At 42.8% G+C, this 16,709-nt stretch overlaps 1 protein-coding gene across 4 annotated transcripts; it reads right to left on the reverse strand.

Moving 5' to 3' along the window:
* Nucleotides 1-21: 21 nt before the first annotated feature.
* Nucleotides 22-14,438, reverse strand: LOC142952570 (ATP-dependent RNA helicase DDX3Y-like). 4 transcript variants are annotated; one of them, XM_076094360.1, is made up of 19 exons: nt 14,116-14,438; nt 13,044-13,095; nt 12,249-12,305; nt 11,282-11,497; nt 11,070-11,172; nt 10,774-10,944; nt 10,576-10,675; nt 10,351-10,486; nt 10,154-10,251; nt 9,960-10,058; nt 9,719-9,879; nt 9,445-9,589; nt 9,215-9,359; nt 8,859-8,909; nt 7,453-7,634; nt 7,213-7,330; nt 6,961-7,114; nt 6,756-6,880; nt 22-6,670 (listed from the first exon to the last, which is right to left on the reverse strand). In XM_076094360.1, exons 1-19 carry the CDS (start codon nt 14,158-14,160, stop codon nt 6,591-6,593), a joined length of 2,238 nt encoding a protein of 745 aa, XP_075950475.1. In that variant the 5' UTR covers nt 14,161-14,438; the 3' UTR covers nt 22-6,590. The 4 variants fall into 4 exon arrangements, with proteins under 4 accessions (XP_075950475.1, XP_075950478.1, XP_075950477.1 ...); XM_076094363.1 differs by lacking the exon at nt 8,859-8,909 and adding an exon at nt 12,694-12,726 and having other exon boundaries at nt 12,249-12,320; nt 14,116-14,437; XM_076094362.1 differs by lacking the exon at nt 14,116-14,438 and adding an exon at nt 12,680-12,726.
* Nucleotides 14,439-16,709: the final 2,271 nt, after the last annotated feature.

Here is a 16,709-nt window from a genome sequence, read left to right on the forward strand (position 1 = left end):
CTTTTAAAAAGACAAACAGTGTTTACATTTGCAAATCCAAACCTTTATTTGTGGTAAAATCAGAATAGATGCACAGTTTCTTTTTTTTTTTTTTTTCTTCGTGCAGTGCTCCTCTTCGTGCACATCTGCTAAACTAATACATAAAGCAAATACTAACTAGCAGGCTGGAGGTGCTGTGTGGTCACACTGAGGGGTCTGGCCAGTCAGCAATGGAGACAACTCTGGGCTTTATCTCACTTCAATTCAGTCACTAAACAGCAATCAGTCCTAAATACAACTACATAAGAACCCTCTAAAGTTTATTGAATTGAAAGTAAAAAAGCTGCATTTGTTTGGTGTCCCCACTTTGTTTCCCAGAATGCCTTTGGTCAAAAACATTGCATTCTGGTCCGTTGAGGCCACCGTTACTGGACATCGGATGTGTCCCTGTATAACATGTGGATCAGCTACAGGTGGCGATAAAAACATGTAAAAGACACCTGGATGGACGTCATCAGGTGATCTTCTCCTCCCTCCCCCCCTATTTCTGATTGGCCAGAAGCTCCCGCACATGAGCATTAAACACACGGGCGCCTGAAAATATGCAAATCACAACAACATAGCAATAGAACCACAGTTAATTCTGTGTTATGAAGACTTTAAAGATCACCACTTGCCAGACATTCACAACAAGGGTATTAACGGGAAGGAAAAGTGTAAAGACTCAAAATGAACAAAACAAAACAAACACATCTGACTTGGAGAGAATCTGGACACTTGTTTTTTGTACTGCATGTTGGTTTTTTACAAAATTGTCTTTGATCATAACGTTTTGTTAATTTTATTATTTTTTTTAATCCAAACCTTGGCATATATGGTGGTATTGTCTCAAATTTTGTCTGCCAATTAAAAATGGCTGTTTATGGTTTTCTTTATTTGCAATGGAAACCTGTCGCACAAACAGGTTTATGGATCTGATACTGAGTCCAATGTGACTTTAAAGGTAACCCGTGTAGGACCTTTCTCCTTATATGTCAAACGCATCACCTGTAACAAGCCGTCAGGGCTTCATAAAGGATCCTCTTACTACATCTTATATGGTACCTTTAAACTAAATATTTCTACCGATAAGGACTACTGCTACCTTGTAAGAGAACTTTCAGAGGAATTCAGGGTCCATGATTGCTTGGACTTGAGTTTAAACTGTCGGGTCAAGAAGATGTTTATGCAGCACGAGTTGCTTTGTATTGGGCTCAAATGGAGACTTGGTGTTTTGGGGATTTCTGACAAGACATGATTTGAATGGGTTTCGGCACCGGTGACAGACTTTTGGGATGTTTTGCGGTGACACATTTTAGGAGAAATCCCTACACGTTGCGTCTTTAACATTAAAAAGCTCACACTACCCCAGAAAAATAGAAATTTTCACTCATACCAATGACATTCAACATTCAAGTGCCAGTGTTTTTGTTTACTGTCTTTTGGTCAAGTCACTTTGTAAAATATCAACTTTTGTATTAGGCTTATAAAAATAAATATTTCTCAAAAATGCTTGATAAATTACACAAACTAGCAGCGAAAGTAGACTCGAGAACTCTGTGTGCAAACAGCTGATTCCTACGTTTGCTGTGTACTACAACTCCACCTGGTCCCAAAAAAAAAAAGAAAACGGTTTCATATCTGGAAGAACCTTTCCACACACACACACACACACACACACGCTCTCACTCTCTCTCTCACACACACACACACACACACACCAACTGTGGACAAACCTCTCTTTTTGACCTGGCTGCGCTACACTTCACTCACTCTCACTCACTCCTTCACACCTCTCTGAGGTTTTTGAAGTACTCGTACTGCAGAAGACTTTAGTTGAACATCAAACTAAGCAACCGAAGTATTCTATCTGTAAAACTCGATGGGATTCCTACGACAGAGGGGCCTGCAGGCCGCAGCAATGGGAGTATAGCACCAGTAATTGTTCACTGACAATCAGAGCACTCCTGCTGGAGAGCCAGTTACCGCCACGGTCATGCTGTAAGCAGTGTAACCAACGACCATCTCCATCAGGGCTGGGTATCACCCTCCAACTTAAGGCATCAAAAAAGGGTTTAAAAATATTAAAAAGCCAAAAAAAAAGTGCTGAATTTCTAAATGAGTAAATAAACTGAGCCTCGTAAAGCTGGCGGTCCAAAACAAATGTTGCATTTGAGCTCATTTGCTGCAGAAGGTGACGATAAACTTAAAGACTACAGGCTGTACACGGCACAGCTAAATGCTGACGTCAGCATTCTAACTTCTGCACGACGTCAGACGATGCTCGACACAGTAATGGTTCATGTGCTATAATACCCAGCCCTGACCAACACCTTCCACTCTCAAGTCAACCAGTGATTCAGTCACTTCAAGGCACCGTGCACACGTCACACTTTGGGGCTGTGATTCTGCTCTAATCCCAACGGCCCGAACAAAAAGTCACGCAGGGAATCTCGTTGATAGCAAAGTAATTGATCTATTGCACGTACTGCAGGAGCGGTGGGATTTGGGGGGGGGGGGGGGGGTTGGGGCACAGTGGTAGATACGTGTTGCTCAAAACACAGTTCAATGGTAATCACAGCACAGATATGATCCGTCTGCCTTAGAAAAAGACCTAAATACATTGCATATATATATGTGTGTACTCTGAACAACACTACTCGACAAGATTGCTCTCCAAAGAAGACGAAGAGGTGAAGTAAACTGGAGCGTTACCTTCTGTGTAACTCACAAACTCCCATCAGCAACTAACAAGCAGCCATTCCTCACACCTCCATCGCTCGCTCCTTCATTTGTCCTCCGTTACTCTACCTGTAGTGGCTGCTAGAAGGCACCGCAACGTCTACAACCAGATTCATTCAAGCGGCTTTGACTCTCACTGTCCTTCCTAAAAAAATAAAAATAAAGTACGCCTTCGAATTTAGGCAGCGAGAACAGCATACTTAGCATTATCACTAAAACACAAGAGACTGCTTCTGGCCGGCAACAGCCGTGGATTCAAGTAACAAATGCTGACAACGCCTCCTCTCATACGACGATTCAGTCAGGCATTAAAACTGTGTTATTCAGTCAATATCTAAAGGTGGACTCTGAGTTTTGTCCCAAAATCGGAGCTTCCGCTTGGCATTCGTCTGCCTGTGGAGATCCGTCTCCTCCGTCTCGGCGGTTTAAAACTGGACAGTTAAGAAACAGCTGCCATCAACACGGCCGATTAAGAAAACGTCTACATGTTAAGGTTTTTAAAAAAAAGTGTAACTTTAGGAGTTATGTTGATAAGCAAATCCTTAATATTTGATTGTCATATGCAATGTTATCTTCAACTTATTGTCCTGTTGCTGATTTCTATCCACCATCTACCATCTCGTGGGACACAGTCCTGGTCTTCAATCGCTTCAGCCTGACTTTGACTGCAAGTTGAGCAATAGCGACGACACGCGACGGTTGAGCCACACGTAGCGGTGGTTTGTTTTCGGGGAGCAGTCGGACACGGTGGAGTTTCTTGCTTCTAACATTGCATCCTATGACAACTGGAAGTGAAAGTGGGCCCTCCTCCTATGAAGGTGAACCAGGTTTAGAGAGAGATAGTAGAGCACTGTCTGCTCGAGTCCTCCAGCATCACTCAGCCTGAAGCTCTTCAAAACATTACGGAAAAGCCAGCTAGTTTCTCGACCTGAACGCCGCCTCTTATTAAAAAAAGAAATCACAGATGACGGGAAAAATCAGAGTTGTAACATAACTAAAGCCTGCTGTAGAATTGTATCTATTTGCTTGGCATTTTTAACTCCTTGACCAAAAAACAACAACACTTGCATATGTTTTATAGTCTTGGTCCGGCCTTGTCATTTGTCAAAGCCAGTGGGCAATTTGAGGGAATCTGCCTCGGTAACTGGTGACTCAATTCCCATTATCGGTTTAGATTTGTGTAAATAATATCTCTTAAAGAATAATTGGGTTCAAATTGCCCACTGAGCTGAGGTCACCAGACACTGCCTGGTCCAACGTCGAGTGATCCAACGTGATTTTCTACACAACAAGCGCCGTTTCACTTGTAATTCACATTCTTTCTCACTGGAGATTCTTCTCTTTGTCTGTTTTAAGAAGAGTTTAACTATTTACATTTAATCTATATTTTCACTTCAGAGTTATTCATGTAAAAAAACAAAAACTAATTAAGACCCTGATGGAAATTAACTATTTTCCCCACCAGGTAAGCAGCAGAGCACTTTTTGGTTTATTCTGCTGCTCATTAACACAGTGGGGTGGGGGGGGGATTGGACCTCTACCACCGAGCCATTCAGATATACAGTGGCGTTCCTTTTTAAAGAGTTCAATCCGGGATGAAACATGGACGTCTGTTTCAACAGCAGAGTGGAGCTAACCAGCAGCATGTTCACCCGTCCTGTGTCTTCCTGTGCTCGGTGTCTTTTACTCTCATCAGCTGAGACAGGACGTGGCTGAAACGTGCGGTGGAGGCGTCTCTGCTGTGAAACGGGTCAGGCTAGATTACTTTTATCAACAGATCTTAAGGACCTAACAAATAAACTGGAATGACTTATTTTAGAGAAGACTCTTCATGTAACTCTCCAGGATAGAGTGAGCGAGACATTTTTTGAACTCTTTTTCAGCCTTTTTAGTCGTGTATCCCCTTGAAAGAAGCTTTTTTTTTTGGCAAACAAGGGTTTTCAATGTTTTGTGGTGGAAGCGGAGCCCGTTTCCCAAAAGCATGGCGGCGCTAAAGAGCCAGCTGAGCAGCCACATGGTTACATTTAACAGCGGTTGTTTTCAGCAGCAGCCGTGTGGTATTTCATAGCATAGATAACGTCGACAGAAGACTTCTGCCACATGTAAAAAGTGACAGAGATGGGTTTTTACCAGTTATTGTAAAGGTAAAAATGACTTCTTTCTGACGCTATGAGGAGCGAATCTCTATTTCACAACCACACGTCTGAAGGGTGAGAGAACATAACATGACTGCTGCTGCACAACTTCCCTCCGTGTAGCTGACGCAACGTGACCCAACGATTAGCGACAAGATGCCTTTGAGAAACCTCAAACTCAAGCTCAAACCAGAGCTGCAGATGTGACATATAGGTCAATAAGTAGGACTCGGTTTCCCAAAAGCAGAAAACCACTGTTGCTTCCTCTGCTCGCCGCATCGTAAAGCAAAGAAGTCACAAGACAAATGTCTCGTTAGTCGCTCTGGATGAGGGTTTATCAGAAGAATCTAGAAATATGGTGACAGTGGTGCTTTGCTTTTGGGAATCAGCTCATCAGAGACCTGACGAATTTGAACTCCAATAGACAGACAAGGAATCGTTTTGAGTTTCCTCATCCCGGTTTGTGTTTAGTTTTTTTTTTTTTGCCAAGGTTTGATTTAGTTCAAGCCTAGTTTGTTTCCTTCCAAATATAAATAAAGAAAAACATGTTTAAACCCATACATGACATTAAATACATATTGTTTTAGTCAGTTGGCTAATACCTGTAGCCACTCACCTATTATGGCAATTAAAACAACGGAAATAAGAGACAAAGTTCAAATTCTTAAAGGCACAGTACAGAAACAAATGATCCTCCATTATGTTTTGTTTCAAACAAAGAAAATGCTGTTTGCTAGCATCGTTGCTAATGGGCGACAGCGTCTGCTGGCGTCCCACCGGCTGGGTGTCTCAGTTTGTCCAGCCCCTTGTCCCTCCGAGACATCTTTCTCAGATCTCGGGAAATCAAGACTTCATCATGTTTAAAAAAAAAAAGGTGAAAAATAACTAAAACATTTTCTGTTTCTGTGGCTGCTTTTCAGTATCTATCATGTGAATGAAGGAGCCTTCAGCCAGCTCCCGTTTTGGAATTTGTATGCAGACATATCTTGCTCAGATTTGACATCTTGCCTATCTCTGCGCTCTATTTTAGAAAAGTTTTTGGCCGGCGATTTACAACATGGCCATGCATTACATACAAAGATGACATGTGAAGGTACACAGGACGCCTGGCTGGCTTTGGGTGAATGCAGACAAAAACACAATGAAGCCAAAACTCATATCTAAAGTGGAAAAAACCCCAAAAAAACAGATTTCCCCCTGCTCTTCTACATCGTTTTGTAGGACTAACTCACTGTAAATATTAAATGTCCATAATCTTAGGGGGTTAAAGTAACACCTAGATCTTTAAGTCAATTGGTTATTTTTCTTCAAGCACTTGCCACAAAGGATAGTTCAACATGTCCTCACTGACACTAAAGGATGATGCTAGTGTTGAAAAGTAACCAACTAAAACTGAAGTATCCCTTTATAATGTGGCCTATTGGAAGAGGTGACATTTACCAGAAATTAAGAAGAAAAGATGGGGGACGTAAAGACGAAGGTGGAGAGAACGAGAAAAGGAATAGAATTAAAAGATCTGAGTGCATAGGGATGGAAAGAGGGCTATATAAATGAGTATAAATAGTTAATAACATGCACGTGGATTCTCGGTGTTAATGAAGGGGAGAAGGTGGATGGGGTGCAGACAACAGTGTGGAGAAAGGAAGGAGGATGAGTGAGAAGAGAGAGGGATGAGTAAAGGGAGGAGGGAGGAACCTAGTTGCCCCACCAGTCAACTTGAGAGTGCGAGTAGTTTCCTCCGTAGCCGTCGCTGGTGTAGAAGTTACCGAAACTACCTGCGAGGGAGGAAACGGGAGAAAATGAACCAAAAGTAACAACAAACTTCAAGTTGAGCTGCAGCTCTTTATCCCGGATCCTCACCTCCTCCAAACCCGCGGGTTCCTCCGTGTGCTGCCTGGTTGCGGCCTCCACGTCCTCCGAACCCTCCGGCGGTGCCTCCGGCGGCCGTCTGACGATAATCACGTGCTCCGAAACCACCAGAGAACCTGGCGGCAAAATCAAATACACCGTGAACGTCACTGCGTTTGGACAAAAGGTAATCAATGAATAGGAGACGGTGTTGTACCTCTTAGAGCGTCCTCTGTTGGTGCTCTTATGCTGGTGTTCATAGGCCAGGCTCTCGAGCCATGAGGGAACTTCCTGTTTGGCCTCTACCAGGATGTCCAGCAGGTCTTTAGTGATGTTCCCGTTTTTATCGTTGAAGAACGATGTGGCCAGTCCTACAGGCAAAAAGTAATAGTCGAAGTAAATCACAATGTTTGGTGGGGTGAGGGTCAAAACGCCTCATACCACTGACTAACTTTAGCTGTCGTCTTACCCAGGTTTCCGACTCGGCCTGTACGTCCAATGCGGTGGACATACTCCTCTATGTCACTGGGCAGGTCAAAGTTAATCACATGTTTCACATTGGAGATGTCCAGACCGCGAGCTGCCACCTAAATTGTACAAAGAAAAGAAAAGTCACTCAAACACAGTGATGCTAATACCTGGAACTTGAATGCTAAGAACATCATCTTTCTCATATTTGTGTGTCTCGTGGGATTTCATTGTTACTGACCGCCGTGGCCACCAGAATGGGGCATTTTCCTGATCTGAACTGGCTCAGGGCCTCCTCTCGGTCTCTCTGGGAGCGGTCGCCGTGGATGCTGGTGCAGGCGTAGCCCTCCCGGTACAGGAAGTCCTCCAAGGCGTCGGCGCCTTTCTTGGTCTCCACGAATACCAGGGTCAACGAGTCCTTCCCTGATGAGCCGAGAGAAAAAACGCCCGATGGTAATCGTTAAAAGGTTTGTGGATAATCGCCGAGTTTATAACACAGGCGCCGATTTAAACTAAGCAGCTGCAGAGTTTTTCTGTTTTAAAACCTCCGATTTTAAATACTGAAAAGAAGAAAGGTCAGGGGGGTCACCAAAATCATGAGGAAGAATCTTTTAGTAAAGACTAGCATCTATACAAAATTGAAACTTCACACTGGTCGTTTGTTGACGAGGTATCTTTCTCTCAACCTAAGAGATAAACACACCACATCACATTCATGGTGTGGATCTGACTTGAATCTAATAGATTGTGGTACCATGGAAGAACCACCACTTAATTCTTATACTCAACAAAACATTGATGTCAGCTTTCAAGAAGCTTTGTGACATCTTGATTTGATGTGACACAATCCTGTATATCAAAAGATTTGTATCCAAAAGTCAGAATAAATAACATCTGGATTCCTACAGCTGGCAAACAAAAAATATGTTTGTCAAAGTGAAACATTTGTGAAGAAATTCACCATGTTACTGTATGGTATTCATTCATTTGCAATAAAAAAATAAAAAAAGGAGCTGCAGGTACAGAATATGTTGCATCACACGGACGATGAATAAATAAATAAATCAGCCCTACTGAGATACATACATCTTGATAACATGCACTCAAATTAGCTTAAAATGTTCACATCACATGTTTCTATGGAGAGAACAGTGCAACAGGGAGTGCAGTGTGGAGAAAAATTATAATTACAAGAAATAATAGCTAACAGGATCAGCAGCACTGTGTTGTGACTTGAGCCGCTGATGGAAAGAGTTTGGTCATCGCTCTGATGAACATTACTTTCTGATTATGAAGTGACGGGCATGATTGGCCCACACTTGTATCCCCTCGCTAGCGGTGGAGACTACAACATAACCAGACTCTCTCCATCAAGGCTCTGGGTCCGACATGAAGACACCACAGCGACATACTGCACGTAAAGATGCCACGAAAAAAAAAAAAAAACTCGACAACTGAGGGAAAAAAAAAAAAAAGTACAACAAGCATGTTTGATTTAAGGCTGAGCAAACTGGACCCATGAAATGGTACACGGAACCAAAACATAACAGAATAAACAAAGGAGTCTCCATCCACAGAGAAGAACATCAAAGGGCAAGCAAAAGTATTTTAAATGTGAAATGACAATTTTCTGATTGAGGATCTTACCAGGTTTCTCTATGTTGTCTCCAGTATTGTCCTGTACCTCGCTGGGGATGACTTAGGATAAAACCACACCAAACCACCAATATGTCAACTGCACTCAAATCAGCAGTAGAAAACCAACTCTGTATGTTTGATGTTCCTGATGTACCCGAGGTATGCGTCACAGGAATGTATCGGCTGAGATGGGAGGACGACAATATGATAATGGCAAACGGATCGGGGAAATAAAACCGCATTGTGTGTGTGTGTGTGTGTGTGTGTTAGCAGTAGCTCTAAACCGGTGTTTATGTTTTGTGTGTCGTCGTTCTGCGGTGTTGGGACATATCTGAAGGCAATGAGCCGTTACGCGACGGTCTCACCTGTAGCACTGAGCAGGTCCAGGAGGAAGGACCTCTTGTCGTTCTCCTCCACCCACACAACTTTCTGAGTGATGTTCTCTGAGGTGGAACCCACTCGGCCCACCGCCAGGAAGATGTACTCCTCCAGGAAATCCCTGGCCAGGATCTGGAAGTGGAGCAGAAAATGTGCTTATGAATACATTTTTAGCACTTCAGGTGCCTCAGACATTGATGCTTTACAGCAAACGGACCTGGATCTCTTTCGGAAAGGTTGCGCTGAACATCATGGTTTGTCGGATGCCTTTGTGCGGCATGGTGTCCTGTTCAACGATGCGTCTTATCTGGGGTTCGAATCCCATGTCCAACATACGATCTGCCTCATCCAGGACCAGGTAGCTGAAGATAAGAGGGCACAGAGGAAGAGGTCGTAATCTTTAAAATAAAGCTAAAACTGGAACGTGATCATATAAAATGCATCTCATCCCAGAAGACAAGTGATGGAAATTGAACCAGTCCATGTCTTACTTGCAGTAGTCCAGTCCAATCTTGCCCCTCTCCATCATGTCCACCAGTCTTCCAGGTGTGGCCACCAGCAGGTGGCATCCTCTCTCCAGATCCCTTATCTGCTGGCCAATGTCGGCTCCTCCATACACCACGCAGGGACGCACTCTGGAGCGGTAGGAAAACTACAGACAACAGACGAAAAAGGTTGAAGAAACGCATCGATAAACGTTGGTCCAGATGTCATGCTGATGTGACTGCATACCTTCCTGGCTTCGTCATATATCTGCAGCGCCAGCTCTCTGGTTGGAGCCAACACCAGTGAGATGGGGAAGTGCTTACGACGGCCATACTTTCCATTGTCCTGAAATGACAACACAACATTTCAATTACAAAGGTTAAAGTCAAGCCGTACTAGGCCAGTAGATCCCTACCTGAGAGGAGGTCATTTGTTCCTACCTGTCCAGATGCTTTAGCTGCGTTGAGAGCTTCTCCTGGTCCATCGTTGTAAATCTGGCTGAGAATCGGCAGCAGGAACGCTGCAGTCTTCCCAGAACCTACGGACACAAAGCCAACCTCATCCATCTCCTCGTGCATTCAGGATCATCTCAAGAATCTAACTGAAAGATTATGTACAGTGTGCGTTTGTGTCCTACCTGTCTGTGCGCAGGCCATGAGGTCTCGCTTTGCCTTGACAATAGGAATGGCATATTTCTGGACAGGGGTCGGTCTGGTGTAGCGACTCAGAGCAATGTTACCCATGACAATCTCCCCCATGTCCACATCTTGGAACTACAGAGCACAAAATAAATACACCATTTACAAAAAAGCAGCGGGTATATCGTGTAATATTGTTGGATCTCTAGTTAACAGCAGCTTACGCTGTTGATGTGTTGAGGGCAGTTTTGTCCTGTGGCCTCAACAGGAATGTCATCGTACTTCTCAAAGTTAATCCCAGTGTTACTGCCGGCGAACAATTCACTAGAGAGGAAACACAAAAGAATGATACAGCAATTATTATCACTATCAATGAATCAGACCAACAGGACAAAACCCTGAAGAATACAACATAGACTCACTTTTCAAGGCGTTCGTTACGTGGTACTGGTTTGGACCAGTCTCCCTCCTCCCTGGACTCCTCCACCCAGCGGCTGTTTCCTCCTCCTCCTCCTCCTCCTCCTCCTCCTCCTCCTCCGCCTCCTCCGCCTCCTCCGCCTCCTCCACCACCACCGAATCCACCGTGCTCAAACCTGAGCACAACACACAGACGATGTATCACTAGAGGTTCACGTGTTACTTTCATGTTGAACACGTCGCCTCAACCGGAAGTCGTTTCAGGTACAGTGACAGAAGTTATTCGGCCTCATCTCCTCACCTCCCTCTGTTAGCGTTGCCTCTGTCATTGAAGAAGGCAGACTTCCCACGGTTGTTGCCAAAACTGTTATAGGCGTCTTTGGCAGTGTTCCAGCCGCCAGCATCTGACGGACAATAAAGATTTCTTACATATAGTATTGTTAGAACAGTATGGATGTGGAAAACTACAGCTCGTCTTTGGACTGATTCGTGCAGTAAAAATCAAACCCCCACCTTTATTTTCGTAGCCACCAAAAGCCATGGGCTGTGCTGGGTTGATGGGGTTGATGGGGTTGAAGGCTCCGCCCCTGTTCCCGCGGTACCCCCCTCCGACGCCGCCCCGGCCCCGATCCATGCGAGGCGGCGGGCCGCGGTTGAACGAGTTGCCGGCGGCTATGCGGTTATCATGGTAGCCGTTGACAAAGTTGTTGCGCCCCCCGTCCCAACCGTCTGCAGAGGGAGAAAAGGATAATAATTTAGAAAAAATATCTTTTAATTATTTTAGAGTCCAAGAACATCGGATTATTACTCATCACTGCTGTGAATGCAGATTAGAGACAGACAGACAGAGAGAGAGAGAGACAGAGAGAGAGAGACAGACAGACAGACAGAGAGAGAGACAGACAGACACAGACAGAGAGAGAGAGAGAGACACAGACAGACAAAGACACAGAGACACAGACAAAGAGACAGAGAGACAAAGAGAGAGAGAAAGACACCGAGACAGACAGACAGACAAAGCGAGAGAGAGACAGACAGACAAGACAGACAAAGCAAGAGAGAGACAGACAAAGCGACAGAGACAGACAAAGCGACAGAGAGACAGACAAAGCGACAGAGAGAGACAGACAGACAGACAGACAGAGAGAGACAGACAGAGACAGACAGAGACAGACAAGAGAGAGAGAGACAGACAAGAGAGAGAGATACAGAGAGACAGACAGAGAGATTTCTTCACTACAGCAGCAATTATGGTACAGGTCAAAACAACAGAGTAAAAATCTTAAATCTCAAATGCACAATAAGAATAACAGATTGCTTAATAACTCTTCACTTCACTGAGGAGTTAACCAGGAAATGTACTGATGAGCAGTGCTTAAGCAGGAATGCTACAGAACAACATGTACAGTAATGAAAACACAATAAACAGGCAGGAACAAATGCAACTGCGTGATTAGTTGAAGTTCAGAGAGGAACTCACAGTTGGCTGCGGGTGCTATGGTGTAGCCACCCTGTCGACCAGCAGCAAAGGCATTTCCTGATGGACAGGAGCACAGTGTTTCAGTTGTGGTTTATATCTGGAAACAAATGCAGTTAATAAGAAGGTACCCTGTGGAGTTTTTGACCCCTGGTAGCATTATGGAGCATGCGGGCGACGCGATCAACTGGACGCCACTAATGTATTTGTGCAAAGAAACGTAGCGTAGGCGACTGCTAGCTAGCTAGCTAACATGGACGTAAACAATGCAAGATATCCAGAATAAATCGGTTTGCAATTGTTTTAGGAGGAAGGAAATGGACTCAAAAAGATTCACACAATGTATTTTGGTGATCAAATCTAAATGTAAACATAACTTTTTAGTTTGTTTACCAGAAAACTCCACAGGACAGCTTAAACATGATGCTACACACCATTGTTGGAAGCGTGGTGTTCCGTAAATGTGGAGGAATGCATCGCCCTGCAGACAGAGAGAGACGGTGTCCAACATCATTTAAGGACTTGATTTTAAATTATTTTTAAAAGTTTGAAGCACCTCCAACATTCAAGATAGGAACCATGGAAATCTAATATATATTTCCTAGTTGTTCTTGTGTCAGTGACACATTTAAACTAAATTAGAGGTTTAGAATTGTTGAAAAGGGAAAATATTCCCGTGGCCTTCCCAATGTATTCTCTGTGGAGTACTTCCTTGTTTGCGGCCTTATTGCGTGTGCAGGTAAAATGTTCAGGTGTGCGAGTGTCTAGAGAAAATGTGAAGTTCTGGCTGCTGCTTACGGTTAGGGCCTCCACCTTGTCCGTCTGCCGCACTCAAGTCTAGGACAGCGAGCTGGAGAAACACACACAAATAGTCAGAAAAACAACATTATGTAGCCTTGTTATACACGTTAGGAGTCAAGAGAAGGATTGTTTTTGCAGCAGGTGACCCCAAAACCTGCTTCCTACTTTAAAACGAAAGAAAACAATGAGTTTTTAGACCATCCCTCAGAATAAGCAATGTGACGGAGAGACAACTTTTGAATTTATTTTTATTCCCAGAAACTGAATTTCAGTCTTGGGGGTAGGATGCTTTTCTGCAGCAACATTCAACTCAGCTAATAAGAGAGATTGATTTCTCCATAAAAACCTTTATTTACACTGCAGCATTTGCTGCATCCTAGCTGAAAAAAACGATATGCTTTTGATTAAATGTTTGTTAAACATTGTGATGATTAGATCTTCCCAAAATATCTATTGAGAACATCCAGTACCTCCTACAGTCTGACCAGTCAGACACAGCTAACGTTAGACTACGTTGCTAGTGACGCAGACGAAATGAGTCGTTTTTTAAGCGGGACGCAGTCAAGACGAACTATGCAATGATGTGCAAGACAGTGGGCTAAAACGGTCAAAACACCGCATTGTTTGTTTCTCTGCACCTCCATTTTATTATTGTACCAAGCTGCAAGAACAAACGCAGTGAAGATAACTAGTCGATGGGTGCGTTTAATATGGTTGCACGGGACAGCCAACGGAACCACTCGGGCGTAATTGGTCGTTTGTCTCCACCAGTTAAAGCTTTCATAAATTATTTTTGTTAACTCTTGATGTAGCAAACGTAGCTACAAACAAACGGATCAAAAAGGCGGAAGAACAAATATGTTTTCCACGTCGTACGGTTTGTTCCCACTCGTGGTCATATACGGGTATCAAAATGAAGCGCACCCAACGCTAGCTTAGCACGTTAGCATCTCGTTAGCGGTTAGCTTTTAGACTATAGCCGGTAAGCTAACATTTAAACCGGCGATTATAACACATTTCACCAACTAACGCTGCAAGACACGTTAAACTGACAACTCACACGACTTACCTGCTGCTCTAGACCGTGGACATTCTCGACGGCCACGTGACTCATAACTATAGAATATGGAGGAAAAATGTTGTCGTTGAAAAAAGGACCTCTTTGTTAGCCGGGTTTGATGTGTTATGTCTCCTTTCCCTCTGTCTTGTTTCTGTATTTACGATAGCTGACAGTTATCTCATTAGTTTAACAGCTTTGTTAAATGCTAATCTTGAATTTTACGTTATGATAAATTCCTGTATTTTAGCTACAAGGATGGTACTTAATGCAAACTCAGCTGATGTCGGTTTGCTCTTTAGCTGAAGCTGAGATGAAGCCGTCATGCACTAGTTAAGCTAGCTCGAATACAAAGGAAAGTATATCCGGTAGCGCGCCAAAATAAAAGTCAACAAGTCAATGTAAAATGTTATGTATGTGACAAATATAACTTCAACTGCATAATAAAATTATCATTTTGCTAAATCAGTCAGAAACACATTATGTTTATGTTATGTTATGTTTACTAGTTGCTAGTTTTGTTGTTTATATGCGTTTAAAACTCGTAAAGGTAAGGGCATTTAAAGCGATATATATAAATAACTAGTGCATCGAGTCATATCTTAACAGTCTTAATCATATGTTGCACATTTCACATTGGGTGATTGTTGTCTATTACCAGGTAACACGTCCTTCAAATAACATTTTAAAAAAAATTCAACTTCCTTACTTCCGGCCCACCGCTTGCTAACACTCTCTATAACTTGACCGACGCATCGGAAATGTTGTTAATCCAGATAACGCGAGACTTTAATCAGTTTGTCGCGATATCGCCACTACAGTAACGTGTAGATTATCAGTAGCCTTCTTAATATTTTCACTTGCCTCTAAATTTGTTTTCATGACTCTTTTTTTTTTACATATTGATACTAAATAACAAATCATTTATATGGGAATTCCTATACTGTACATTGTATTACAAGCCCCATTAAAATTAATTTATATTTAAGATATTTATACATTGTTTATGTACCATTAAAGCTTTTAATATGCCTTTCTGGCTGTGATATCCACATTTTAGGTCGTTGCCACTGATGCTTTGCCTTTAGTTTAGCTTTGCCAGCACAATTATTTTGTTGTTTAGCTTTTGATTTGTACTTTAAGTTGCTGTTATTTGTTGCCTTCTTTTCCATTGGTTTTGGTTGATGTTGGTAATTTGTAATAACTGCTGGTTGGATGTGCCTTCCCCTTACTAACTCACGGTGGTGGTATTTCAGTGCACCATCACTTTTTCTTCTTTGACTGCCCTGTTGTGTTTTGGTGTTGGAGCATATGGTTGTTTTGCTGCCCTGGTCCCCCATTGTTTTGCCCACGTCCGCTTGTGGTTTTTATCAATAACTCTCTCATCTTAGGATTCATAACATATGTATCCACTGAATGTGTGGGGTATTTATGAATGGAAACTCCCAGTTCATGTCAGGATCTCAGCCCTGTCAGTGGTTGTGGGTGGGTTTGGAAAAAGGCTTCCCACTTGTGGTGGAAACGAATAATAAGTTTCCACTCTGTTGCTTTGCCCTCCGTTTTGTGTTTTATATTTCAATTGATTTACTAAACAAATTCTCAGAACCAGTTCAAAGATCTCACGTGTTTGGCATAGGGCCATTGCACATTGAACAGTTTCTTCTTCATGAATATTCAGAAGATAAATGTAGATGAACGCTGCAATCGTTTGAGTGTCTATCCACTCCAATTTGACTCATAAAGGTCAGTTTACCGACAGAAGGAGAACTTCTAATGTCTTCTGAAAAAAACCCTGTTGATGCCACAGTGATGTCATCAGGGTCATCTCAGTTTAGGCCGCACACTATATATATAAACACAAATATAAACAAGCAAGCCCGTGTTGGAAACAGCTCATAATCTGACTTGCAAATTTGTCCTAAATGTTTTTTTTATATCATCAAGTGGCTCACCTTATTGGTTTCGGGTGGTGATCTACCAAAATGAAACACCATATGAATTCTGAGCATGTTGTTGGTTTTAAACTGAAACCCACAACCACAAGGGTCGTTCATTTTATCCTCCCTCCCTCCCTCACACACACAGGAAGTGTAGACAGTGGCTTGGTCAAAGCTGCTGTTGAAGAGCAAGTTTGTGTTGATACAGCTCACCTGTTACACTGCATTGTATTGTAGCTCATATAGAGATTTCCAGTGAACAACTAACAGCAATACATGCAGCTGCATGGGTGCAACTTCCAAAATATATCTTATAAATCGCATGAATCAGCACTAAATATCAGTGGTATTGCATTATTTATAGTAATCTTACAGACAAGTGTTTATAACATGGCCACTGATCGTCATATAATAACATCAATGCACTCTGACCTACTACGTGGGAATAATAATGCACACTTTCTGGCCAATCAGAATCAAGCAGTCTCTCATAAAGATTGCAAAATTTTAAAGACTACGTTACTGACTTGTTGTCAGATGCGTCTGTCGTTAAACACCAACGCCGCCTCACGCTTTTGTAAATTACTAAAGCCCTGCACATGCTTCTCTGGGAAAGAGAAATAGATAAGACAGCATTGAAAGGAAGCCAACATTTGTATTTTGGAAAAG

The sequence above is a fragment of the Anarhichas minor genome, unplaced genomic scaffold (assembly GCF_050575085.1).
Source record: "Anarhichas minor isolate MPS153535 unplaced genomic scaffold, ASM5057508v1 ptg000018l, whole genome shotgun sequence".
NCBI lineage: Eukaryota > Metazoa > Chordata > Actinopteri > Perciformes > Anarhichadidae > Anarhichas > Anarhichas minor.